The 27611-nt window shown below is 49.5% G+C and overlaps 1 protein-coding gene across 1 annotated transcript; it reads right to left on the bottom strand.

Moving 5' to 3' along the window:
- Positions 1-1493: 1493 nt before the first annotated feature.
- Positions 1494-21973, bottom strand: PRAG1 (PEAK1 related, kinase-activating pseudokinase 1). The gene is made up of 5 exons (XM_059470651.1): positions 21617-21973; positions 18636-20470; positions 10123-10280; positions 6119-6843; positions 1494-2814 (listed from the first exon to the last, which is right to left on the bottom strand). Exons 1-5 carry the CDS (start codon positions 21971-21973, stop codon positions 1777-1779), a joined length of 4113 nt encoding a protein of 1370 aa, XP_059326634.1. The 3' UTR covers positions 1494-1776.
- Between the last annotated feature and the right edge of the window lie 5638 nt (positions 21974-27611).

The raw sequence follows: 27611 nt of genomic DNA, 5'->3' as shown, positions 1-27611 counted from the left end.
TGTTGTGCCCAGGATGATCCATGGGATGGACAGTGGGTCTCAAGCCAGAAAAGCTCCTGCTACCTGTACCAGAGGGAAGTGGACCCAAAAGTCAGATGCAAGAAAGTCAATGTATAAAAAATTCCCAGCGGTCGCAGTTGGAGCTATCCCACATTCTTCCAGCAGGCAGGGACGTGCACAGCCTCCTCCCTAAGGGGATCAGGGGAAATTCATTGCAAATGGGTGCCCAGCCAAGGAACTATCCCCTCCCATCAGCAGCAACCATAGCCAAACAGATTAAAAAAAAGAAAGATACAGGTGAGAAGCCTGGAAAGGATTCACAGAAAGTACACAAAGTGTCAAGAAAACCTGGGGAATTAAAATTCCCCAAAAGACCAGACTGTGTCTGGAGGTGAATCAAGGCTGGAGGAAGGTGCTTGTGAATGTCTCCTGCTTAGGGCTGGGAGGTGGGTAGCTCAGCTAGTGACATCCTGTCTCGGAAAAGCTGGTGCTGAGCTCTCTCCAAATGTCCCAAACTTACCGCTCCTCCAAGGGCTGCAGAACTGATGTCAGGAGCAGGGCACTCATCTCTGCCTCATGTTGGGGTGGAAAAGTAAAAGAAGCTCGCAACTGGCAAAAAAATTTTTTTTTTTTCCTCAGCAACACTGCCTCTCTCCCAAACTGAATGCCTGTTCCATGTCTAGATGGAGGGAAAGGGGCTGAAGGGAGCTAGGCCATTTCTCCACCTTTCATTGTGCTGCTCCTGCCTCCCATCTGTTGGAGAAACATGTTGGCAGTGCGTGCAGCCCTATGCATTTCTAATTCAAACACCAGCAGCAATAGGACCCTGCCAGCCTGCAGTGGCCCTAGCCTTTCACGTGCCAGCTCATCTCTCAATAAAGGAGTTAAATAAATGTTAAACAGAAGGGACAGGTGAATTACCAGGCAGAGGGAGGGAGCTGAAGGGATGTGGAAAGCAAAGCAACCTGGCCCTGACTTTCCCCCCAAGGCCTTGGAGGTGAATTGGGGATTTTCCATTTCATCAGCTTTACAAGGGGTAATTCCCAGCATCATTCCCATGAATAGACCCACCCTGAGCTCCCTCTCATGCCTTCACATCCAAGAGTGGTGCTCCACTACAGCTGCACCACTACACAGGAAAGCCAGGCTGTGTTAGTATCTAATTTAGTAACAGGCAGCTGATCTTGAACTGCCCACAGAGAAAAAAAGACCTGATACACAGAAACAAGCAGTCATTTTTGTTTTGAAAGGGAAAAGCAAAATGGATGCCAAAACTCCCAAAAGATGTGAATTTGAAAGCTCCAGGTTCTCCCTTGCAAAGGAGAATTATGTGAACTTCCCTTGCTCCTGAAGAGAACCAGCCACCTGCTCATCCCTGCTTCCCACTCTAGTGTGGTGTTGTTCCCAGGCAAAAAGGCTCTGATGCTTTGGGAGAGGTGGGGATCACAGGACTGTCCCATAGGCACAGAAATCAACTTGGTACAGTGAACTCATTAGAAACATGCACACACGCAGGCAGGAGTTTATTAGTCCACATTTACCATATCAAAAAACCAAAAATCCCCCAAAATAGGGGCAGGTTCCCAGTTCTGCCTGCTCACAAACTAACAGTGCTGAGGATACTAAACATGCCGTGTGCACTCTGACTGCAGTGCAGGCCAGGAGCTGAATGTGCATTCGCAGCTGAGCCTCAAACCTCTCACGTATGAAAGGGCTGTGTACCTTTAGCCACAAGGCAGTCAGGAGCCCTCAGCTGCCTCCAAGACACAGCCAAGGTCAGAGCAGCTGCAGCAGTTTTAATGTGTGCAAGAGGGAGGCTGGCTCAGCAGATGCCAAGTATTGGCAGCACAGCCAGTCCTCCAGTTCAACGCTCCGCTCTGTGTCCACGGCCCTCTCTGCAAACTTCATCATGAGCAGGGCACGCTTCATGTCCACCCAGTTCTGCAGCACCTGGCGCAGGCTTTCCTCGTGGCTCAGGGGCTGCTCCACGAGGTCTTTTCGGGGCCCCCAAAGCAGACACTGCAGCATCCGCTTGGCCTCGGTGATCCGCACACGCTTGATGGGATCTGCTTCCAGCAGTAGGTGGGCCAGCTGCTGGAGTCCCCGGGAGTAGATGGACAGGCTGGGCAGAGCAGGGAGGTCTTCAGGGCTGTACTCCTGCTCCCTGAGGTGCACCTTCTCCTCAAAGGGGTTGGGCTGGTGCAGCAGTTCATAGATGAGAATACCAGTCTGAAACTCATCAAACTTCTTGTACTGAGAAGCCGACACAATCTCCGGGGCCAGCCGGGCCTGGCTCTTCTTCAGCTTGGAGTCTCCAGTTCCAGTCTTCTGTTTAGCTTTCAAGAAATTGCTGATGATGAGGCGGGGCAAGTGTTTGTCATCTTTGGCTTTCACACAGCTCATGGGGGGCTTGCAGGGCACAAGCAGGAGGTTCTCCAGACAGAGGTCACGATGGATGATGCCATGCTCTTTGAGATGCTCCAAGCCGTTGCAGAGCTGGAGGAGCAGGAAGCAAACGCGGCGTTCGTACAGCTCCGGCTTGGCCTGGTGCAGCATCACCGAGTCCCTCACGAAGTCGGCGGTGGTCTGGCTCGGCACCTCGCGGGTGATGACCACCACACAGTCGTGCTCGCTGGCACTGCGGGAGGGATGGAAGCCATCTCCAGGCATGCTTTTCCCCACATCTGAGGCCAGCAGCATGCTGGAGGGGACGGAGGCCACAAAATGCCCACAGTCCTGCTGGATGTTGAAGTGAACTGGCACTGCAGGGCTGCAGTATGAAGCAGCTGCCTTGGACTCCTGGGTTTTACAAATCTGTGAAAAGAGACCAAAAGAAAAGTCTCATCAGCCAGTGTCAGAGACAGGGCAGAGACCAGAAGTTGAGAGGTGGGATGCTAAGCTGTGATTTGCGGATGCTCTGGAAGACAACAGGAGAAGCAAGATGTGCACTGGTTCCTTAAGCGCTTTAAATTATCTCCTGATTTGAGGATTGTTTTCATCCTGCAACAGCCCAACCTTAGCCACCAGCTGTCTGGGCTGCATTTCTGAGCATGCTTCCTTTGCCAGGCAATGCCCAGTAACTGGAGGAAAGGAGGACAGTAGTCCTACCATGAATAACTTCTGAAGATTTTGTTTCACTGCCAACAGAAGCAACATATCTTTTACATCACAGGTATCATTGAGATAAACTCCTGCAACCCAGGAGACGCTCCTGGAGAAAAGCAAAGCTTGTGGCAGAAGACATGCTGTCTCCATCTCTGGAGATAGTTAACACTCTTGGATGAGGCCCCATTCAATGCGAGGTGACTGTGCTGTTTGTGGTGAGGGGTGGACAGAAGCCTCCAGCACTTTCTTCCCACCTTCCTTCTCTGGTCCCAAGCCCTGGAGCCACTTTCACATCCTCCTCAACCATTCCACTTCTGTGTGTCAGCAACTGCTCTCAAGTCCCTGATCAATGGCTGAGGGAAACCAGCAATAAGTTGTACTCCTCAGCACAGGCCAAACAACCATCAAAGAGAAAATGGGAGTTTACAACAGGCCTAGAAAGAAGTCAAAGTGCAGCAGCAAACTCTAGGGAGAAAAATGCATTTTATAATCTGGATTCTCTTTAAACTACATGACTTCTATCATCATTTTCTTCCCTATTTTAGCTTTATACTGCATTAGAGACTCAAAGCCAGGCTTATTATAGGAGTATCCATTAGCTTATAGGGCCTCCTGGCATTTCTATTATACGTTTTTCCCCTTTATTTAGTGATGTGCTTATATGTCATCCACAGGAGTAAGCAACAGGCTGAAACTCAATATAAAAGGTTTGAAAGCCTGGGGCGTGCCAGTGCCAGTCACAGCATGCGTGCAGACCCGACGAGAAATCAATTTTGCCTCCAAGTTAAAATATTCACAAGAATAGAGAGGAGCTGAAGAAAAGGGCTGCTTTTGTATTCCTCTAGCTAGGGTCTGAATCCAGGCATTTACAGATAATTCACTCAGATGAGACAAAACTATGGAGATGGGGCATTTTAAATCCCTATTGTCCTCTCTTCTCTAAAAATACCCTGCCCTGGCTTATTTGTGGAAAGACAAGCTTTGGAGAGTCAGGCAGAATGCAGATGAATGCAGTGGGACCCAGGGTGACGCAGGAGGTCCCCAAATGCAGAGCAGGCCTTCCAGCCCTCTAGCTAGCAAGCCTGCTTGTTCCTCCTCCCAAAGGAAAGTCATGTAAGGCATAGGAAAAGGGGGAATATTCCTGGCAAGAGAAAAGTCTCTGGAAGAATAACTACAGCCAAACAAATACAGGGAAGTCTTCCCCGTCCAGCCATTCTTCTTGACTTTGACTCCACCAGAGACATCCTCCCTGCTGAAAGCTCCAACTAGGAGCCTGGGCTGGCTTAGTCACACACCTCTAGTGGAGAAAGAAGCCAAGGCATGGAGCAGATCTTGGCTTAATTCCTCCAAAGCCATTTACAAACTGTTTTATACATAGTCATGTCTGTCTGTGCACAGCTCAAACTCTGGCTCCCGTTTCTCAATAGGCTCCTTGGCTCAAGTCTGATCCTCTGCCCATTTTGAGCTCTCCAAGTCTAATTTTAACTACAGGTCTGTGATTTCTTTCATGTCAAAAAATCCATACCAGAAGCCAGGAGGGGCAGCTAGGGATCAGCCAATTGAATTGTTTCACAATTATTCATTCCCTACTCTGGCTGCCAGAGGGATGGTGGCACACAGGAATCGTATCCATGCACATGGATAAACACACACACTACATCACTATGCTGGCACAGAGCATGGCCTTGCTGCAGTGGCTTTGACTTTGTTAAGACACTCTGCAGTGTACCTAGGGCACAGAGTAAGCCCACCTCACACATAGGGACACAAGTGCAGTCCTGTCAGGAGGCTGAAATGTGCTGTCTCTGCCTTGGCAGGAATTCATGCACTGCAGCCATAGAGCTGAGCTACTGAACCCCACCTAGCACAGCAGGCAAAAGCAAAGGTGTGGGTGTGCCACAGGGAACTGCAGATTGAAAAGAAGCACAACAGTTCTTAGGCTTCAGGAAGAAAGTTGTGATGGATTTAGGTATAACACACAAGAAAAGCTGTGGCTCTGAGTGCTGGACTAAGGGTATTGGTGCAAGATCTCATCTAATTCGATTCTGGTTACTTACAGCCCCCCTGTTGGGTTGGCTGTACTTTCTTTAGGATATGAACTGGCTTTTAAGCTACCACTTAACTAGAACATCCCTTAGGGATGTATTAAAACATTCTAAAACAACCCTTGGAGCTCATAATGGTGGAAAGTATTCAGCAGAGATTTTTTTCTTTTTTTTTTTCTTCCTTAATGCATCTCTGACAGTGCTTTTCTGGGAATTACTTTAGGCTTTGAAAACAACCTGAGGAATAAGCAGTGGTGAGATGTCCCCAGTGTTAAGTCAGAAGGGAAATTAAAATCTCTGTATTCAAGTAGTAACATTGATCAAGAACCCAAAATCCACAGGATGCCCATGGAACTGGTTGGATAAGCTTACTTATCCAGGTTTCAAAGAGCTGAACTATTGCACCTCAAGTTTCCATTTCAAAACATGTATTCCATGGAGCTACAGGAAAATATTTCAGACCTGACCTTACACAGCATGTCTGGGTCAGCCTCGCATTGTTTAATTGGGATCTGCAATATCTTATTGTCTGTAGTTTCAAGATCATATAAGCACTCAGTATCTGGGTCAGAGCTTCCACTTAAAAGGCAGGCAGAGGCAAAAACTCTGCCTTTTGAGCAGCCTTTCATCAGTTTGTGTCATCAGAGGCGAATGCCTCTGAGTTTACAGCAGAGTATTTGCACAAAGATGTTTTCAGAGAGAGAAAATGGTTGGGTTTCAGACCCCTTCAGCAATAAGCTAAATCTGACTGGCATTTGTTACAATGAAAACTCCTTCTGCAAATTAACCTTCACAAGCAGTAAGGGGAAAGGGGTAATTTTGGAAGGGGTTTTGCTTGCCTAACTTCACCTGTGAGAAATACAAGCAGAGAAAACCAGACATTGCATGAGACGCCATGCGCTGCTAGTGCACACATCTCCACCCAGAAGATGGAAATAGGCCTGGACACCTCCTGGCTGTGGACTTACCTTCACAGCATAGGTCGTAGAAGGGTCCTTGGAGCAAGTGGCACAGTAATAAATGGCGTCCCCTGAGTCGCAGCAGGGCTTGTTGCATGTCAGCTTGAAGAGGGACCAGTTGTTCTCGCTGAAGTGCAGCTCGTTCTTCTGCTCCCGCATGAAGCAGTCCTCGCACTTGGCGACCAGGCGGCGCAGGGACTCGGCGTACAGCGCCCCCAGCTTGCTGTACACCCCCTCCTTGCTGTCCATGTTGCTCAGGAGGTTGTGGAGGCTGGAGGCCGAGGACACCTGGCTGGACACGCTGAGCTGCGAGGAGGAGAGGGACTGGAGGGTTCTGCTGGGCCCTGTGCTCTTGGTGGCGCTGGAGCCCCAGTATCTGCTTCCTTTGGAGCTCTTCTCGAGGGACTCGGAGGAGGAGAAGGCACCAGGGCGGCCCCCCAGGCTGGCTGGGTGGATGAAGGGAGGCTCCTCTCGGAGGCACATATTGCTCTCAGAATGGCTGACATTCAGCCTGGGGCTGGCAGCACCAGCTGCTTTGCCTGAAGATGCCTGTCCCCCAAAAAAGCCATCTGGAGAAGACACGGTTCTGATCACTGTCTTCTTCTGGGGCAGAGGGGGCGGGCAGCTGGGGACAGAGGAGGGACCATCCTCAGCAGAAACAGAAAGGAAAGGGACAGAGGGAAACACTTGGCTCTCAGCTGGAGGGGGTGAGTGGTTCGGCTCAGATGAGTGTCCTAGGAGATAGCAACACACAAGAAGATGGCGTGAGTGGGCCTTGCAGGCTGAGAGCACAGTCCTTCCCCATATCCCTGACACCCCCAGGGCCCTGGCTGGGAAGAAAAGCAGCAAGCCAAGTTACATCTGAACGCAGTGCACAGTCTTCAGCTATTCACAACTGCAAAGTTTCACTGGAGGGGTTAGGGACTTAATCCAGTTTAATAGAGCAGGTTTGCAAAGCAGGCTGCAACCAGCCATCCAGAGAAATGCACTTCCCCACCCTTGAAACCACTCCCCTGTGAACTGCATATACAGTAGTAAAAAGGTAGTAGAGGGTAAATATTTAAGCTGTGATGTCATCCACAGGGAGGTAAGAATGAAGCACTTGATACAAGGACAATCTTTTAAACACAGCCTCTCTCACCTGGGAGCTGCCACCCAGTGCTTCAGCAGCAGGGCATGATAAGGAGAGAGTGACTCATGGCACATAGCTCCAGCCCTCTGGCTGTACTGGAGCACTCCAAGTACATCGACCTTTTCTCTCTGCTTCACACTGGGGAAGGGTTTCTGAGCAAGCCTGGGATTTTGGCAATTTCCATTTTGCTGAAAAAATCTGGCCTTCCCCCCACGGCCTGTTTCCCAGCTTATTCTTTGCTCAGAGGGCAGGCTGGCCCCACTACATAGCACTAACCCCAAGCAGCTCCACATGTCAAGTGCACATGGATTGGGTTGGGATGGCTGGCTCATTTTGGGCAGCCATAGCAGCAGCTTTCCTACCTAAGCCAGAATGGAGATGGGTAATACATTTACATGCCATGTAAGAAGTGGGACATGAAAAAAAAGGACAGAAAGGTGATCTGACATTGAAATAAAGAGCAATAATTTCAGGTCACAGAGACAGAAAAGTGAGGAGTGGAGGAGAAATTAAAAGAAGAGAGACAATAATTCAAGGGAATTTATCCATGCCACTTGAATGAGAAATGGGACTCTGCTAACAGCTCACATGCACATGTAAACCTTGAAAGGTGAAAGGTGGGGTTTTGCTCCAAGCAAATAGCAAATAGTTCAGCAGATAGCAGGATCTATTGCTTTCTTTAAATCTATTTTCCAAAGCTGCAGAGTCATAGCAAACAATCCTTCCTCCTCACAAAGCTGTTGCTGAGGGTTCAGCTGCCAGCAGGCACTTCCTCACAGTGCCTTTCTGCCTGCTCAGAGGAATGCCCTGGGGCACTTTCCGTGTCAGCCCGCAGAAGGCTCTTGTCTCCTCACAGCCCAAGTGACTCACCAGCAATCACACACAACCTCCAAGGGCAGGGGCTCAGGTCCCTGAGCTCCCAGCCAGTCCTGGCATGTCACTTGCAGGTTTGCACCAGCTGTGCTAGAGTAGCAATCCCTGTTAGCTGCTCCACCACCTGAGAGCACATGAGGTGAGGGCAGATCCCCTGGTTCTCAGCTGCCAGAGTGGATGTTGGCACCATCTGGCCCTATCCCTCCTCACCAGACTGTGACCAGCACTGGTCAATTTCACTCCTCCAGTGCCAAGGCCCTCTGTGTGCACCTCCTGTAATCTATCCCATCACACCAACATCACTGAGAGATACGTCAGGAATGAGCAGCACTGATTTCAGCTTCTGCACGTTTGTCTCCCATGCAAAGCTGTTTCAACAGCCCATTTCTGTGCTTAGAAACAGCTCTGTAGGAAACATGAATCAGCACATGTCTCTTTTGCCCCAGTGCCTGGGTGCTGAGCTATCTGACTCCTGTTGGACCCTTGCCCCAGGTGTGTGCCTGCATTGTACACCCAGTTGCCCAGCAAGTGACTGCTCTCCAGTTTCAGCTAAGAAATACCTGCCTTAACAATAGAGATTCATGTCCCAAGCTTTAGTGAAAACCCACATGATACTCTAATGGGTCCACAGGAAAGATTCTCTCCATTAAAACCCTGTCAAAAGCCACAGGCAGGGATCATTCAGCATGGCACCTCTTGCCACGCCACTTCCATCCACAGGGCTTTAAAAGAGGATAGAGCCAAGAGAAATTCTTCAGTGTGCAGTCCATGAGTACCTCACCAGAGGCATCTCTGCCAGGACATGCAGCTGAATCCCTGTTTCAAGAGACAAGATTTACTTGAGAGAGTAACAAACGTCAGCACTGGAATCTTTGGCAACCGGCGCACATGCCTAGCCACAAATGCCAAACTGCTCTAAAGTTTTTTTTATATGCTGCTGGGCTCTGCCCCAAGCAGAGGGTAATGAATTAACCCCTTTCACAACTCTCCTAACAGTGCTCTGCACCTTCAGCATGGAGGCCTTCTGCGTGTCAAGGGCGTAAAAGCTCCCCTCCACTTCATATTTTAACATCTGACAGCATAGCCAATTAATTTGAGCTCACCTCACTCAGTGACTGACTGCACAGCTTCTTGCTTGCATCAGCAAGACAAGCTGCATTTGAGTGTTCATTTAAAAACTCATCTTCCCCATGATGAGTTTAAACAGTTGCTTCTGTTAGTGAAGGCAGAGAAATCCTCTTGTTCCTATCATTTTTGACAGCAAAATGCTTCTGTGCCTAGCAAGTAAAGATCCAACATATGTGAGTTTTTCTTACCCCTGTACAATTTCCTGGCAAGGTCTCACTCTCAGACTCCCAAGTTAGTGGTGGAAAAACGGAGTTTCCAGAGCTCTGGCTCTTAATTTTATTGCTGCACATTGTTGCTCTTGGAAAGAGAGAACTTCCACTACATGAAGTTTGCTCTTGCTAAGGAAATACTTTCTGAGCTGCTGAACACGTTAGTGCATGTCTAAGTTACACACTGATGAAAAAAGTGACTTCATAGTAAGTATTTTTTAATCTCAGTTAAACGAGTGCAGGCAGATTTTTTCCCCTTAAGAAATAACTGGGAACACAATGAGAGGGAGAGATCATGTCTAGCACAAAACTCCTTCTGGTACTCCTCAAATCTATGTAGGACTTTCTATAGCAGGGCTTCTTGTGACAATGTGAAATGCATGAAGCACAAGCAGGATTGTTTCTATATGGAGATTTTATCTAGACCAGAGGAGATCTACTGGGTGAATGATATTGGCACGTGCTGAATGAAAAAGTCTGTGACGTTGGTCTGACTCTGCCACATTCATCTAGAGTGCATCAAGAGGCAGAAGGGCAGGAGAAGTGGGAAGATGAAGGGTCACTGGGGGAGCTGGGGACTGGACCCTCGTGACCCCTGCCCGAGGACGCTGTCCCATGGGCAGTGGGTCTCAGGTACAATGCCACCTCTCCCACAGGCGGAGGTCACTTACTGCCATCGCTGCCGGTCTGTGTGTCCGAGTCGAGGCTGTCGCTGGAGCCGGCCGTGAAGCTGACGTGGGCACTCCTGAAGGGTGGGCTGAGGCTCTCTGCAGAGCTGTTGCTCACTCTCTCCAACTCAGTGTTACTTGGGTTCATTTTCAGAGCGTGCCTAGAGAAAGAGAAGTCAGGAGACAGATGGCAAAAGAAGACCCTGTCTGCACTTTTGCACGGAGATTCAAGCTGAGAGCAGCCTTAGTTTGGTCTCTGCCTATCCACACACTGCACAGTGTATTATCACACCAAACTACCTCATTCCTGTGCACTTTTCTTCTTTCTCCAGGACCTGGGGAATTGCATCCCACAGACTCTGAGCAGGTTACAGGCTTGCAGCCCCCAAGCCAAACTAGCTGTGCTTGATCAGAGAGGGAAAGCCGGTGAGCCAAGAGCATTCAGCCGAAGTCTGCACCTCCTTTACCTAGAACACGTGAGGTCCTGGACCACATCCTATTTTGGCCAGTGCCACTCAGAAGTGGGGACTCACCAGTGTTTGCCTTCAACAAAGCTCTCAAGGGAAGGAAGTAGCATCACTCCTCCCATTTTACAGAAGGCAAGTTGAGGCTGGGTGTGTGAACCCCATTCCTGCATGACAGAGGCATAGGTAGCAGAAGAGTCCATCATCTCCAACCATGTATCACAGTTAACAACCAACACCTTACAAAAGAAGAAGAGTTTCTGCAGAAAACATGAGTCTGCCAAACTCAGAACCTACCACACGGTTTTTAATGTAAAACCTGCAGTTTTCCATGCAGCTTCCACCTAAAAAAATAAATAAACTAACCATAAACTGGGCTTATAACCAGCTAGGTCATGGTTTAAGTGACCAGTTTAGGCAAGCAGGATTTTTTGCTAAGATAAAGAATTTCCCCTGGATTTTCTTCATGTTTCTGCCTTGGAAAACAACAGAAACTGTAGAAATCAGGCAGCACAGAAGAACATAAATGCTCTTAGCATTGGTACAGTTCCCACTCTGTCAGCCAGAACACAAAGGTTATCAGCCCACATTTTTTAAGCAAAACTGCCAATCTGCTGATAAAATTCAACACATTGATTAAGAATGTAAAAAGGTTAGGAGCAGACTTGTACAGAAGTAAAAGGACTTCCACCAGCTATCTTGCTGGAAGGTATCCGGTGTTTCCTAATCAGACGGCTGAATGGCTGCTGAGAAAGACAAACAAAGACATGCACGACCGTTTTCTTGTGGCACCCTGGTCACATGCATGGGACCCCTCCTCATCCAAAACTCCCAAGCACAGCAGACACAGACTTTTATTTGAAGATTGAGAAATGTTTCATTCCCAATCCAGACAAAGGACTTACTCTTGTGTCCACACCACCACATGGAGAGCAGAGTGTATGAGAAGTCCGGAAGAAACTTCTGCCAGACTTCCTCATTTGCCTGAGCAGCCTTGGTCTAAAAATACTCAAGGGCTGATGAAAATAAGGCTGTAAAAACCAGTTCAGGTATACTTCAGCAGAGACACTGGTCTTCCACCAGTGATGAATTTATCACAGCAAGTCTCTTGGGGACAATTTACAAAACTTCACAATGAGCTACACAAGTCACAGTTTCAAAAATGAGAGAGAGAAAGAGAGACAGACAGAGAGTTTAAGGGGTTTAGGTCTGCTATGGCTAATGCTGTTGAAAGCAACCAACTGCACTTAAATATTCTTTTTCACTATAAAGATGCAACTTTATCCTATAACTTTCTCAGATGTTTAACACTTAGTAATTTGGGTGGAAAAACCACAAGGGTGCACACCCATGCCAGTACACTGTCTGACCCGGCAAGAATCAAAGAAGCATTTGAACCCATCAGAAAAGAAGATTTAGCAAAATATCCGGTCTTGATTCACAGAGATAAGATATTTCCTAACACATTCCTTCCCCCAGCCCCCCCAAAACCTTGGTGCATTTCTGTTTCTTTCCCATCACTAAACACAAACTCGCGGAGCTGCCTTACCATTCCCGCACTCAGGGAGAGATGAGACTTTGCTCGGCGCGGTCCAAGGTCCGCCGTGCCCAGCCACACCTATTCCTCCTCCGAGCAACCTGGGCACAGCGCCGGTCAGAGCCGTGCTGGCTGCTGCCCTGGCTGTGCTGTGCTCAGCGTGGCTGAAGGCAGATGCAGAGAGAGCCCCGTTTCCTCCCCGCACCGCCGTGACTGATGCAAAGCGCAGTTCCTGAATGGGTGCACCGAAATAGAAATTGTTTGCCGCTTAAACGACATCCTGCTCTTGTTTCAGATGTTACAGCCTGGCCAGCTAATACCTCTGGAATTACCTCTGCCTCACATCTCCCTCTTTTCCTACGAGCTGCTTGAAGACCAGGGTGCAGCCTGCACAATCAAAATACTGCTCACTCCACCGAAGAATTACTACCAAAAACTTGCTAGGGTCAAACTCTCCCATTTCAGTAAAATTCCACCCCAAGAGCTGAACAGCTCATTGCTGCAACAGCCTGTGGGATCCTGTTTTACAGCTACCCCAAAAATCGCCTGCTTTGCTAGTATTCCTTCCACCTCACCTGAGTGCAAGGGCACAGGTGGCTATTTTCTGCCTTGCCCTTTTCACCAAAGGATATTGGAAATCACCAAAGGGTGTTGGAAATAAAGAGCACAACCCATCTTAAACCCAAAGAAAACACTGGGTTTGTGCCCTGCACCACTGACTTGTAAACATCTGTGGGCTACACTCCTCTTCAGAAAGATGTAACAGTAGTTAATTTACATCAATTTAAAAATGTCTGCTCAGCACCTAAAACATAACCAGCAACTTCAAGAGCAGCACCAGAGCTGTCATCGTGTGCCTGTGCATAAAGAACAGGTCACCAGAGTCAGCTCTCTCAATCTAATAACCTAAACCCACAGGATTTCACAGATTTTCAGCTCTCCAACTATTCTGGTAGCTTAAAATACACTTCAATTACTCAACATCCTCTATGCAACAGCCTGGCATATTCAGACAACCCTTCCAGTTCCCTATTTCCAAGCTTTCCCATCATAAACAATTTCATCCAGATGATTTTCCACATGATTCTCACAGTCCTGCCTAAAACAATTCAAGATTGAAAAGAGTGGTCTTGTAAAAAAAGCACACCAAAACAAAACAACAAACCCATAGTCTGGAGTTCCCTTAACACTGAAAAGGGACCCGGCTCGCTTCCCTTGTCTCAGGTTGCACCTCTGGCCAGGGCTTGCTTCATCTTTCCTGTGTCTCAGTTTGACCACTAGCCACGTGTATAATTTCACATTTCTCCACAGATCAGGGTTCCACCTAATGCTGCTGCAGGACTCCAGCATCACCAAGTGCATGCTTTGCACTTCTCAGAGAGACAGTGGAGATGGGCCCCAAAGCTTGGCTCTCCTAACTGCAGAAGACCCACATGCCTTGGGATATTGCCCCAGGGATCCCTGGACTTTGGACATACCTTCCTCTTGAATTTCCTGACTGAGATTTGACACGGAGATCTGGTTACCTTCACAAGTGCAATGGGCAGGTTTTGGGAGCAGGAGGCCCCTCAGACAGAAAAGCTGCCAGGCTCCCGCTGGCTCCCTTCCCACAGCCATCCCACGGGCAGCCTGTTGGCAGCTCTGGAGGATGTGCAAGGCACCTCTGCCCTGCACAGAGCCACTGTCACTCTGCAGTGCCATCACGGGGGTCTCCCAGCCTTGCTGTGCCAGCAGCAGGAGGAGGACACTCCTCCTCAGCACAGATGACAGGACTGAACAGATAACAGAGAAGCTGAGCTTTATAAATCATGTGACAGAGCAATGAGGAGAGGAGAACAGAGAACACACAGACATCACCACACAGCAAACTGCACTCCAGGAGGTGTTTGGTGATAATGTCAACAAGACACCCCCTCCCAGTATAAAATAATGGAACTAATGCACAGAAGAGAGAAAAGCCAGACTTGCATTACAGCATCAAACACAACATATGGCTAGGCATAATTATTACCCAAGAGGAAGCACCATTGTACCATATGCTTGTCTATCATGAAACATGAATAATTTTCCTCCTCTTGCCACTTGCTGTTTCTTCCAGCATCTTTCCCTGGTTGCAGAGGGAAATTAAAACCCAGCATACAGGAGCTTACAACATCTGAAGCTTAGATTTGTACTTATCCTTCCGCTATCAGCTGGCAAATGTGGAGAAACCAAAACTGAGGTGAGGAAAAGAAAGAATTTTGAAGAACTCCTAGCTTTGTTCAGAGCGATACGCTGCTCCTCCCTGTACTAGAGGGTTTTTATGTAGCCAGGGTTAAGTTGAAACAAGGGTTTGGAATCTGGAGAGACACAGGAAAATTCAGATAGGATACAGAATTAAGATGGTAGGTGAGTCAAAAATTAAATCACTGCATACTCTAATGTGGTAAAGAATCTCAGTTCAATTTTCAACTCTGTACTTTTTTAAGTGGTAAGACAGGAAACACACAGAAGAGTGAATGACTTTAATTTTAAAAGAAACAAACTCTCCTAAAAGATAAGCTGATAGATGACAACATTTGAAGCCAGTGTGTTTTGTCACTGGGGTACACCCTGACAGTGAGCTCCAAGGAGAAATGGGTGCTGTTGTTGTTATCTTATTGTATTTCATATTTCTGGAGTCCCATCTTAAAGTCCATACCTTCTTGCTGGTACTATTATGCAGCTCCTTTCTGCAGCACAGTTCCTCATGGTTTCCACAGGGGCTCCTCCTGGGCTCTCGACCCAACCCCCTTTTATCCCAGAGCCCTTCATGAGCTACAGCTGCTACCCAACCAAGGATCCCACAGCTGTAGCTCATCCAGAGCAACAGGACCCACCTATCTAATACATAGGACTCTCACTACATATATATATTCACAAGGACTCCTTTATAACAACACATATATTCAGGCCCCTACAGGGTGCCTCAGGAACAGTAAGAAAAGAGAAATATTCTGCCTCAGATACAGCTGCTGCTCCGTCACAGACTGATTCCTGGCAAGAAAACACAGCACAGCCCCACCAGCCAGCACCACTCCCCAGCAAGGAACAAACCTGGCTCTTTTCCTGGCAATCCCATTCCCAACACCTGGCTCCTCTCCTGTGATGCAATTCCCAGCACTGCAGCTTTTCTGTAACACTCCTGTGCTCTGCTCCCTCCAGCAGCAGCACTGGAACAGGCAATCCTGGCACTCCTTGGGCTCTTTCTCCCTGGCTGTGTTCAGCAGTGACAGGTGTGGGGAAGTGCAGTGCTGCACCTTTGCTAACCCATGCCAGCACACTCAGCAAATTTCAGAAGCTTTTTTTGCCACTGCCTTTTGAAGGTGGCACTAATTGTGATGAAAGTGGCTCAAGATGCAAAACAGCATCACTGTTTTCTTTCTTTAGGAGGCACACGAAATAAATTAGCCATCAAGGTTCTGGAGGCTAGAAGAAACCACGAGGATCATTTAAGCCTGATCCTCTGCATAAGAGAGACATAAATTTCAGCAAAGATTCATTCCTTGTGCCAAGAAACTGAAGGCCATACTAGTGCATTTTACATCAAAGAGCCTTTAAATCATCATTGCACATACATGTCTGGGGTTCCTACTTTCCCTGGTGAGCTTCCCTAGCCAACTACCTTCCCAGCTTTTGGAAGAGGACCAGCCACCATCTTCCCTTTTCAGCCTTTCCCCCCTTGTAATTATACTTATTTGTCATTCTGTTTCTTATCTTTCTTATTTCTTATCTGTCATTCTAGACCAAGCAAACATCAAATATCTGTAATCTTTCAAACAAGTAGAAAAAGAGGATTGTACGAAGAAACAGTTGCAAGAGATCCAGAACAGCTTTATATAGGACCAAAACCAGGCACATATTCATTATTTCCCTTTTCTTGTGACAACTTTTAAGCCCCCCAGAAATTGCTCCTTCTGCCATCCTAAGAGACAACTTACTTCCAAACCAGAGCTTCCTCAGTCTCTGGAAGGAAAGTACCCTGTAAAAAAAATTCCCTTTTAATTGTTAAAGCCAAGATGAACAAAACAAAATCTACAGACTCACTTTTTCTTTCTCTGCTTTATAACTATTCAAACACACATGCAAGTTTTCCTTAAAATAAGCAATTAATTTTCATTAGGAAAGTCAAACAGGCCAACTTAATTTTCCAGCATGAAATCAAATGCCTTGCTGCAACTTGAGATCTAGAAGGAAAAAGGACAGTTGCATGCCTTTCCTGCAGCTGGGATGAACCCTGATCTGCTAAGCCCCCAGTCCAAAGCCTGTGCCACAACCAGGTCTACACTGGCTTCACCTCCATCCCCCAAAGGAGTTTTTGCAGCTGAGCCACCAGGGAATGTCCTGGGCTGAGGTGCTCTCTCTCTGTGTGGGGAGTACATAAGCCTAACAGAAGGATCAGTGGCTCTTCCATCAGGGACAAGCACATGTTCACAGGCTGCCCAGCACCAGGAGAGCCTGGATGTGCCTCAGAGTCATCTTTGTGATTCTGGTTCTTCAGGTATTTGGCGGCAGCCCAGGATGAACAGAGGGGATGTTCCTCCAGCACCAGGCCATGGCGTGAAGCTGCAACACCCAGGGTGACACAATGGCACCATAGTGATTTTGGCAGCTGTGCATGCAGCCATCCCTCCCAGCACCCTGGCTCCTGCATTGACACGCTCACAGCAGCCACTGCTTTGCTTGAGACAAAACCAAGCACCCTCAAAGCAAAGAAACAAAGCAGGCCTTGCAAAACCTGATCAGATCACTCCTTACTGCTCCTCAGCTGGCTGGGCTCCCTGGGCTCCAGCTTCCATAGCTGCAGGCAGGACTAAGCTCTTTTGAGTAAGGTGCCCAGGGCTCAGCCACAGGCATCAGGGCCCTTGGGAGACAAATACCTGTAGCACAACCTGCCCTGCAGCCACAGAGGGTAACCAACACCCTAGAGGGTTTGCAGCTCTGCCAGAGATCCCAGTCGTGGATGCCACGTGTTCCCTGACCTCAGTTTCCCTGCCTGCTTTCACACAGGCTTTCTAGCACACAGATGCTTTCATCAGGATGACTCAAAAGCAATTGTTAGAACTGGCACAGCCCAATTGCATTAGGAGCATGAAATAGCCCCTCAAAGGGGCAGAAAATGCTCCATACTCCTCTGGTGTCATAACACCACACAGAGAACAAGAGCAATACATCTGTGTGCTCATTTGCTTGTGGATCTTTTGTTTCCTCTGACTCCAACAGGCATGTGGGACCACAGCAGGAAGCCTAGCATTAAGGAGAACTAAAGCCACTTGTTCATCTCTTCTCTTCCCTTGAGAAACCTCATTTGTTCACCTCTTGGCCAATTTAAAACACTAGTTCCCTAGGTTAGCCAATCCCAAAACACATGGAAAATTCACAGTCTCAGCCTGGAGGTCAGTGATAGCTACACATAAGCTTGACCATGGACCCCAAGGCCAAGTTCTCCTCCAAACACCCATCCCTTCTTCTCTTGACTTTTAAATCAAGAGCTGGAGTCAAATCTGTTGTGCAATGCACAGTTTCAAGTAGCAAAACCGCCACACACAATAAAGCAAATATGGGACACCTGCAAAAGGAGAAAGTCCTTCCCTGGTAAATTCAGACAACGTAATTAATGGAGAGAAAAACAAATTTTCTTCCCCCATTTGACCTTTGTTTTATTTATTTTTTCCCTTTTCCCCCCTTTTTTTGTCTGGTTATTTTTTTGTTTGGTGATGCACACAGCTGCAGATACTAAATGCACACTAAGTATTGTAAGCCCGAGGGTTTTTTTAATTGCTTAGTAGGGCTATTTCCTTCCCAGATGAACAGCTCTCCCTCCCTCACTTTTGTTTGGGGCCTGCAGTTGCCCTGCCTGCAAACCTGACTTGCAGGAAAGCAGAGAGCAGAAGGTTGCCTGAAGCCAGGTGGCTCCCACACATAACAAGCCCACATCGGGCAAGCTCCAATTACCTGCTTGCAGGCAAGGAGCCCTCCCTGGGAAACTGCAGCTTTGAGAGTTCACCTTGAAAGCAGAAAGTCATTACAGCCAAATTGAAAATGTTGATTTTGGAGGCCCTTGTTATTAGCATCAAGAAAAGTTGCCCAGTCCCACCTACAAGAGAAGATTGCAACCAGGTTTTCTATGCTATTCAACATCAAGGAACTGCCAAGACAGAATGAAGCTGACCTGGGAAACACCAGCCATTCCAATCATAGACCTTTTTCTCACTTGAATATCGGGACTTAAGGCCTTATCTTGCAGCCCTGGAGGGCTTTTAAAAGTGCACATGACATTCAAACCAAGACTTGAAAAGATCAGACAGCTTTTCAGAGTAAAAAGACAAATAGCTTTTCAGCTGTGCAGTCACTCCCCATGCTCCTGAAAGCCCACCTTTGGACAGAAAAGGAGGAAAAAAGAATGGGAAGCACCATCCAGTCAATGAACTCCTGCAGCAACCCTCCCAATTGCAAAGGGTTAACAGAGCACCATGCACACGCTCACAGGGCTGTACCTAGACTGCTTTTTCGGCGGCGGTGGCGGCGGTGCAAACTCCACACCATTGCTCTTGTCTTTAGGGAAATCAAAGGAGAAGGAAGAAGATTTGGTCATTCCAGTCTGGCCCTCCAGTATCGGGCTGTCATCCACAAAGTCGGCACCAGCTCTTCCACTCTCAGCTCCTCCTGTCCACGAGTGGTTTGAGACCTCTGGCTCCTCCTCCTGCTCCTCCTCCTCCTCTATTCGGCCCTGCTTGGTCCACGTTGGGTTATAGTATTTCTGTTTCCTGTCATAGGATGAGCCTGCCAGGCCTCTACTGGACTCCTCCACAGAGACCCCATTCCCATGAGTGCAGGGGGAAGGGGTCACCCCAAAGGCACCTGTATCAGTACAGCTCCTTGGGAGCAGCTGAGCACCAGCTCCATCATGACTGTTGTCATCACCAAACCTTCCCACATGGGAGCTGACGGGGGGCACACGGCTCCCCTCGCTGCCTGGCTGGCTGTTTTTGGACATCTTTGGGGGGATGGCTGGACTCTCAGTAAGTGAGGTCTTGACAGGAGCTGCCAGATGAAATCTTGTGCTGTTTTCACATCCAGATGCTTGAAAAATCTGTCCAGACTCAATAGCAGGTGATGAAGTCCCAAAATCAGGGTGGGAAGTGGGGCTGATACACGGCCACTGCACTCCTACTGCTGAGTCAGGGCTGCTGAGGAATATTGTCTTGTGATCATCCTCACTGTGTGCTGTCATTATAGTAATCTTTGCTGCCACCTGGCCAGTGGAGTCCTGGTGCTCCTTCTCACCTCCCAAAGCCCAGCCACCATCCCTCCACAACCCATCAGCTTTCTCCTTGGCAGTGCCGTGGGCCAGCTTCTCCGCTTTTGCCTGGCTGCCAACAGCCTTCAGCTGTGCCTTCCTCCTCTTGGTGCTCTCGGCATAGATGGGATCAGCGTGGGCTGGCGAGGCGAGGCGAGGGCGCTGCGGCTCCACCAGAGCCTGCTGAGGGATGCTTGAGCCCTCAGCGCGGGGGCCGCCAGTGACAGAGGGCTCCCCGGGGAGAGGCAACTCCTCATCCTCCCGGGACAAAGCAAGGGCAGCCGCCTTGCAGCTCCCCGTGGTCTCAGGGAGGGTGGCAGGCTCAGCATGGAGAGCCAGGTTTTTCCTGTCTGAGCACAGGGCATAGGGAAGAGGATCACTCTGGTCTTTTGTGATGCAGAAGGCCACGTTCACAGCTCTGCGCTCCTCTTCGCTGAACTTGACTGCCCGGCCACTTGGCCTTGGAATCTCGGGAGCATCCCGCTGCCTCCACCCGCTGGGAGTGTGACTCTCTTTCTCACACTGTGCAGCCTTTTCCTCTGTGCAACAGGGCTCCCATGGGACAGGGTGCTCTTTGTGGCAGTTTGTGATTGAACAGTACTCGCCCCCTTCGCTTTCCAAGATGGAGGAGATGTGACCACAGTCACGCCCTGAAGGGATTGCCGCTCCTTCTCTGGCTTGGGGAGAAGTGTTTCTGCTGGAGTTAGTGGTGCTCCTGTCCCCCAAGGCAGATGGATTAGGGCAGGGGACCTGATGAGGCAGGGCAAACTTGTCTTTAGCTCTGTCCTCCTGCTTGCCCACCTCACCCACAAGCACCAGGCTGTGGATGGAGACGTTTCTCTCCACTCGACTCTCCAGGCCACGCAGACCCACCATGGAGTAGCTGGGAGGACAGCAAGACAAGCAGTCGCTGGGCTGGTTGTGAAGGAAAGGTTTTCTCACACCACCATTGCCAAAATTGTCAAGGCAGATGCGCTGTGCATCTCCTGATTTCAGGAGGAGTTGCTTGCCAGAAATCACGCCCCAACTGACCTGCATGGGTCAAAGATACAAATTCCCTGTCAAAACATGCATATGCAAAAGAAAAGACAAATAAAATTTAAGCAAACCCACAAATTGCAAAAACAAAAGCCCAGCTCTGCAGAACAGCACTCTGGAATTCACCATCTATTTTGCTGTGCTCACCTCACCACTAATTTCCACAAAGCTTTCCAGGTAAAACTACACTTTTTGTATTTCCTGGACCATTTGTAATCCTTGCATTACCAACAATGGTAATGCACTGGAATAAGACATTCTCCTTTCTCTTCCTATGGGTTTGCTGCCAGAAACATGTCCAACCTGTCATCCTGTCTGTGAATCACTGTGCAATTAAAGATTCAGAGAGCGAAGGAATATTTGCACCTCTCTCTGCTTATTTTCATTTCACACTGCTCCAGAGTGTGTGGCTCCAGAACACAGACACAGACTATCATGGGTTATCCTGGGATAGCAGCCTAGCCATGCCCAGAAGTAGGGATGGGGGGGCAGGCATGCCAAATCTGCATGCACAGATCAAACACCACCAACAATGGCAGCTCGCACTGTGTGCCCTTCACCCCTTAGGAGAAAAGAAAGGGACAGCAATGAGAAGCTAAGAGAGCTGGTGAGCCCTGACTGTGCTCTGGGGCATGGGGAAATAGGAGCACACCTCTGCCACAGGCAGTGGGGCAGCAGCCTGTGCGTCACCCTGCTGAGGCACTGCTGGTATCAACTGGTCAGGGCGAGGAGCTGCACCCACAGGGCATTACTGCTCTGGCAGAGATTGGTAGGAAGGAGTAGGAAGGCAGGGCACTTTCTTCCTCACCCACAAAGACCACGGATCCAGTCAGCACTGACTGCAACGAGACAAGACATCTTTTCAGTAAAACTTCCCAGAAAAATAACCCGCATCCTCATTTTAAAACCAGAAGTTCCTAAACAAACAATGTATTTTTAAGCTCCTCTGCACATGGCTTGTGAGCAACAGCTCATTCAGCTTCACGCAAAGATACACTGAGAAACCAATATATGCCTTAAAATCCTGAGTCAAGACCAGAAGGAAAAACAAAGGGAAGGAAGCATTTGTAACAGATATTCCTAGCACTCTGAGTATAGGTAAGTAACGGGAAGTCATGCTTTGACTGGATTAATCATTACCTGTGACAGATCTGCATTCATATTCACATCCGCCCACGCGTCAGAAACATCCGAGTTTATCATTGTTGGCTTCACAGCAATTGTTGGCTTTGAGAAGGGGGAAGTAGTTATACCTTCGTCTTCCAACACGAGGCTCTCGGGCTTGGTCCTAGCTCCATCCGGGAGCACGCCACAAGCTCCCACGTCCGGGGGTGTTTGCAGCCGATGGGAACTCTTCGGGTTGAAGCAGTTTTTGCAGGAGCCGGGCTTCCAAACGTGTTCCACAAAGTCACTGCACGCAGACATCTTCAAATCCTCGTGGGTCAGACTGAGAGCCCACTGCGTCTTCTGCACTGCCCTCCACTGCTCATTTTGCATTTGCTCCTGAGCCACTCGAAAGGATCACCTAGACATCTGGAAAAGCACAACACTGTCTGATTAGCTTGATTATGCCCTCAGACTGGAAGATTTTTAATAGGACAGGTGATAATTACACTTACTCTGCATTCATCACAAAGGCTTATTGTTTACAAGGCTTTTTTCACAGCTTAGCTAAAGCCCACACAATCACTTGAAAAGTCTCAACTTCTAAGCATAGCTCCATAATAGAGAAGACATCAAGCGAGCAGCATTCCTATGTGATTTAATTCCCTGCTTAATCAGCATGTATAACCAGCTTCATGCAAGATTTAGATCAAGGGTAAAGAAAAGGGGTCTTGGAAATAGCTGTTCACAGCCCCACAAGCAGAGCCAGTCAGGAAAAATTTCTTCTCCAAAGGGGCATCCTCTCTCTGGAAAATAAAAAGGCCTGGAGACACAAGGACCAGAATCAGAGACTGTGTAACCAAGGGGACCAGCAACAACCTTCCTTCACCCAGAAGCACCACTGTGATTACTGCCGTGGTACACAAAGGCTCCTCTCCCACCCAGTGAAAGGCAATCAGCAGGGCTGGGGCTGGCACTGATTTGAGCAAGTGTCTGGCAGAATGCTCTTATCTCGTTTGCCAAGAGCCACAAATAACAGTGTCAGCTCGCTGAAACGATTCATTGTCTGCAAGGGGAGAAACGTTTTGCTCTTGGATTACTTACAGACAAGGATTCCTTCCCATCTTCCTTCCCCAGGAGGGAAATGCCCCAGGAACAAGACATTCCTGCTGCATTCCTGTGTCCCTGTCCCCGCCACCCCCCTCCCGGCCAGGTCTGATTGCACTCTAGCCAGTAGAACTAAACCTGGAACCAAGAACTTTGGAGACACTTCCGAGGAGGACTCCCACAAAGCTCAGCAGATTAGGAAAGAAGATCAGACAGAGAATGCAGCCGGCTGCTGTGGGTGCCAGGACGCACAATTTCCCCACGCGGCTACAGAGAGTCCTTCCTCATCTAACCAAGTTTAGGTCATCATCCCCTGGCCAAGTGATCACAAGGCAAACTGAGGCTCCTTTCCTGAGGGTCTCCAAGCGAACAGGCACTTTTGCACTCCAATCCTGGAGTGCACATGAACGAAATTTACCAGCCTGATCCTTAAGCACTTCCTCCACATAGGCATAGCGGAACACCACCAGAGCTAGGCACACTTTTGCAATTGCATGCACCCCCAAGCCAGCTTGCACTGCAGTAAAGATTCTTGCCTCTGGGCTCAGAGATGCCCTGGCCAGCCCCTCTAACAGCCACCCACACTACATGGCACAAAGAAAGACAACTCATAAGAGCCTGGGTGGGACAAAGTGAAGGGGAAGAGAGCCACTGACCCACAAGCATCTCCGAATTCAAGTGGCACCTATGGGAAGGGTGTCTTTGATCGGCCAAACCATTAGCACCTGCAGACTCCTTCTGTCTGGCAGGCTAATAAATTAGGGTCTGCTTCTTAAAAAAGCACGGGAAAAAGGAAGTATCAGTGGGATTCACCAAGCAGATTGCCGTGTGTCTCTTTTTAGGGAAGACACTGTTTTAGACAGGCTTTTTCATGAACTTCTTAGAGTCTGAATTAACCAAAGGGCAGCGAATCACTCTCAGGCATATTCCATCACCTTCAATGAGGTTAATGGTATTTGCAGAGAAAACAGCTTTAAAAATATTTAATCCTTTGTTTCTTTTTAGATCTAGCACGCAATGTCCAGCATCACCCGAAGTTGAACAAGTGTCCTGATGAGAGCCAGCAAATTAAAAAGAAAAATCAGAGGGAGGGAAGCAGGTACCGAAGCCAGAAAAAACTCTTCACTTCTGGTTTAACATTCGGCGCTGCCAAATGCCTGTTAAAGACCAGGGTTTCCCTGTTTGCGGCCGTCATTTCTCGCTGCCCGGATCGCGGGGCGGGCCCGTGTCCGCACGCCGGCCGGGCACCGGGACCCACCCGCACCGACCCACGCGGCGCCGCGCGGGGAAGCAGGCCGGGATCGGCGAGAGATGAGGGACCGAAAGCCAGCACCTGGGTCTGTCCCGGGCAAGCCCCAAGCCAGCACCTGGGTCTGAGGCATTCCCGAAGCCGCCGTGCGTCCCGGGGCACCGGCGAGCACCCTGTTCCCTAGGACAGAGATCCCGGGCTGAGGCGCAAGGATGCTCCGGCGCAAAGAAAAGCCCCAAGCCCCCAGCCCAAGCAGCTCTGGCTGCTAGACGGACCCTCCGGGCGCCAACCAGGACCGGGAAAAGTTTACCGGGCAGAGCCCGCCGGGGCTCCCGGGATGGGCGGCGATGCGGGTCGGGACCGGAGCGCGCCCCGAGCTGGCTGCACACCCCCGAGCCGGCTACCGACCCCCGCCCCGGCCCTCCGCCCGCATGCTCGGTGGGCAGCGGTACAGCCCCGCCGCCCCGGCCCCCGGGCAGCCCCGCCCCGGCCCCGAGAGGCGACGCCGGGGTCCCTCCCAGCCCGGCTTTGTCCCGGGAGGCGGAGGCCCGGTGCCCGCCCGGCAGCAGCTCCCCGCTCACCAGGCTCCCGCGGCGGCGGCAGCTCCGCTCGGCTCCGCGCCGCGCCCGCCTCGGCCGCCGCCGCCACCGGCGAGTGGCGAGCGGGGCCCCGCGTGGGCCGGGGGGCAGCGGCCGCCCCGCCCCGGCCCGCCCCGGCCCCGCCCCTCGGGCACGGCGTGGGCACGGCCCGGGCGGGAGCGGCGCCCCCCGCGCGTCCCCGCTCCGCACAAAGCGCTCTGCCCGCGCCCCGCCGGGCGTGCGCCGCCCGCAGCCGCGTCCCCGCTGCGCCCCCGCCCCGGCAGCGCTCCCGCAGACCGGCTCTGCCTCAGGCACATCCCCGCGGGAATCCGCCCCCGGGGCAGGCAGACACCGATCCCATAGGGTCCTACCGCGAACCCACCTCGCAGCCCGACACCAGCCTTGAAGACGGTAGGGATCCAGCTGGAGGGCACTGGGAGCCAGAGAGTTCAGAGGGTTCACCCATCTTCACTCACCAGCTTTCCAGACAACGACATGGTGAAGTTCGTCTCCAAGGGATGCTGTGGAAAGGAGTGAAGTTTGCCGTAACTGAAATCAGGATTTGACCTCACTGTGCAAAAACTGCAGACAGCATCTTCAAACCTCTGCTGGTGTGGGAGGCTGGGCTTCATTAAAAGGGAACAGGATGAGATTTTGTTCACTGTAGTGTCTATGCTTTAGGGCAGGCTGGAAAAGGAGTAGTCTTCACTTACCCCGGTACTTGTTCTGTGGTGAGTAGTTTTGAGCATCTAAATTCTTCAAACTAGGGAAAACCAAAACAGTTCTCCCCCTGCCCTGGTCAGGGCCTTAGTTCAGTTCCTTGCTTAAGTCACTGCTCCTTTAGTGCAACAAAGCATTCCTAGTCTCATACATAATAGTGGATTAAAAAGGCAAATAGGCTTGCATAATGGAGAATCCCAGCCCCAAATAACAAAACAGAAACTGGAGATATGCACAGCACTTATAGAAAAAAAATCTTTCTCAGGAACCAAACATCCCAGTAAATTCTTCCCCTTCAGGGAATTTTGGCAGTAGCACAGTTTGCAAACATCCTGGCTGGCTGGTCTTTTGCAGTTGTGGCTGTCTGCTCATGTGCTCTCTCTCCTTTTTTGATCAGTTATTAAAACAGTCCAGAGACCCCAGAACTCCTCCACTTAATTTGCTGTATTGCCATGAAGACATCTGCTTAACAATCTCCCGCTTCTTCTTTCAAGCAACCACTCACAATTTACTGCATCTTTTTGTGTGTGGGATCCCAGAGCCAGCACACCTAGTTGTATGAGTAAATTATCTCTCAGAAATGCCTCACCATGACAGAAACCTCTCTCCTAGCACAGATCAGCTCATCTGTGTGAGGGGGAAATGAGCTGGGAAAACAAATGGCCCAAATTTCTGACATTTTCTCTATTTTAGAAAGTTAGGAGGAAAGAACCCAGCTCTAACCAGCACAGATGAGGTTATGGCTGCATGGCTGACTAATCCTGGAGGGTGGTAAACTTCTTCAAATTCAAGTATCTGAATTTTATACCTGAAACTTTAAAAATGGCCTCCACTCTTTTCAATAAGAGCACTATAATTTTCACAGCCAGCCTTCTTAGGGAAGAGTCTAGGACAGCTTTAAGAAGAAAAACCAGATTTAAAATTCATGCTATGTTCACACTGGAACAGCACTGAAGTGAGTGAATTCTCCTGAGATGTTTACCCCAAGTAGGAAATCTTTTCCCATGCCAGAGGCCTTGGGATTACAGGATAATTAAAGTTTCTTTTTTCTAATGAAGTCAGCCTGTTAATGCCCAGAGATTTCAGTAGAAAATTGAACAACCTCTAGTTTTTATAAAACAATTATTCCGTAAGGTCTGAGACCATGGATTGTACGTGTCTGTAAGGCCACGTGGTTTCCTCAGTACAGTATTCATCATTGTCCAGTTTTGGTATTTTCTCAATGTCCAAGAGAACTGGCAGAAAAGAAGCCCTCTCAAGTGGAAAGCACTACACAATGCCTGCTAAGACATGACTACATATCCTAGCCAGCCATATGTCTCCCAGTGTATTGTTTTCCAGAACACCGTCACACAACGAGGCACATGGCTCAGAGCAGCCCTGACAGCACAAAGGGAAACTTTAGGATGACTGGAGCTTCAAGTGCCATCCCTCATTGGCAGAAAGGAGACAGACCATCACTGAGTCTTGCTTTCAAAGAGTCATCTGTAAGAGTAACTCTTGGGAGCAGGCAGGCAAAGAGCACAAACCCACAATGAGTGTCTCTGTAGGCAGACAAAAGAAGCAAAGCCCTCTGGAGATGGGTTCAGTATCACTCATGACCAGCAAAGTTGCCCAGTTACCAAGATTGCTGGTGCCAATAGTGCTTTTTACTCCAAGAGACTTAAAAATACCCAGCAACTGGAAAATTGAGATACCTTTTATCAGTTATGGTCTACGCTGTGTGGTTGAGCAAATCTGAGTTTCCACTTGTGGTGCACAGATCTCCTCCTGGCCATGGTCCCTGATGTGCTGGGGTGTCTGCCCATCCCTGCCAGGACTCCAGCCTTGCCCATGGTCTCACAGCTGGTAGATCTTGTGTGTGTGGAAGAGGTGGCACTGTCTGTGCTGCCACCAGTTTGCCTGTTCATATGCAGCAAGAAAAAGGCACCTGTGATGGAGGCAGGGGCAAGCAGTGCCAGCACCTACTGCCTGTGGGGCAAAAGGGCGAAGGGGCACCCTCCAGCAGGCTCTGGGGATGTCAGTGCCCAGAGCCAGTCAGAGGTTGCCTGAGTCACATCTCTGGAAACTGCCTCTCCATGCACCACAGACCCTTTGCCTACTCCAGAAGTTGGTGACTGTTTCTGTGCCCTTTTTCTCCCCCAGTCCGGGAAGAGCAGATTAAAAGCACCAGCCATAAAGAATGAAGGATGTGGTCTGTTAGCCACCCTCCATGGGAGTTACCCTCACTGCTAACATCTGGAGGCCAAAAGCATGAACTCTGTAGGACCTGTCTACCTTGCAGGGCTGGAGGGAAGGCCTAAATTGCTAACCCAGCCCCGTGTGCAGGCAGCAGCTCCCCATCCCACCCTGGCTTCCATGACAATCTGCAGATCAG

Source organism: Ammospiza nelsoni, chromosome 4 (assembly GCF_027579445.1).
Source record: "Ammospiza nelsoni isolate bAmmNel1 chromosome 4, bAmmNel1.pri, whole genome shotgun sequence".
Lineage (NCBI taxonomy): Eukaryota > Metazoa > Chordata > Aves > Passeriformes > Passerellidae > Ammospiza > Ammospiza nelsoni.
This window is presented reverse-complemented; position numbering and strand designations above follow the sequence as displayed.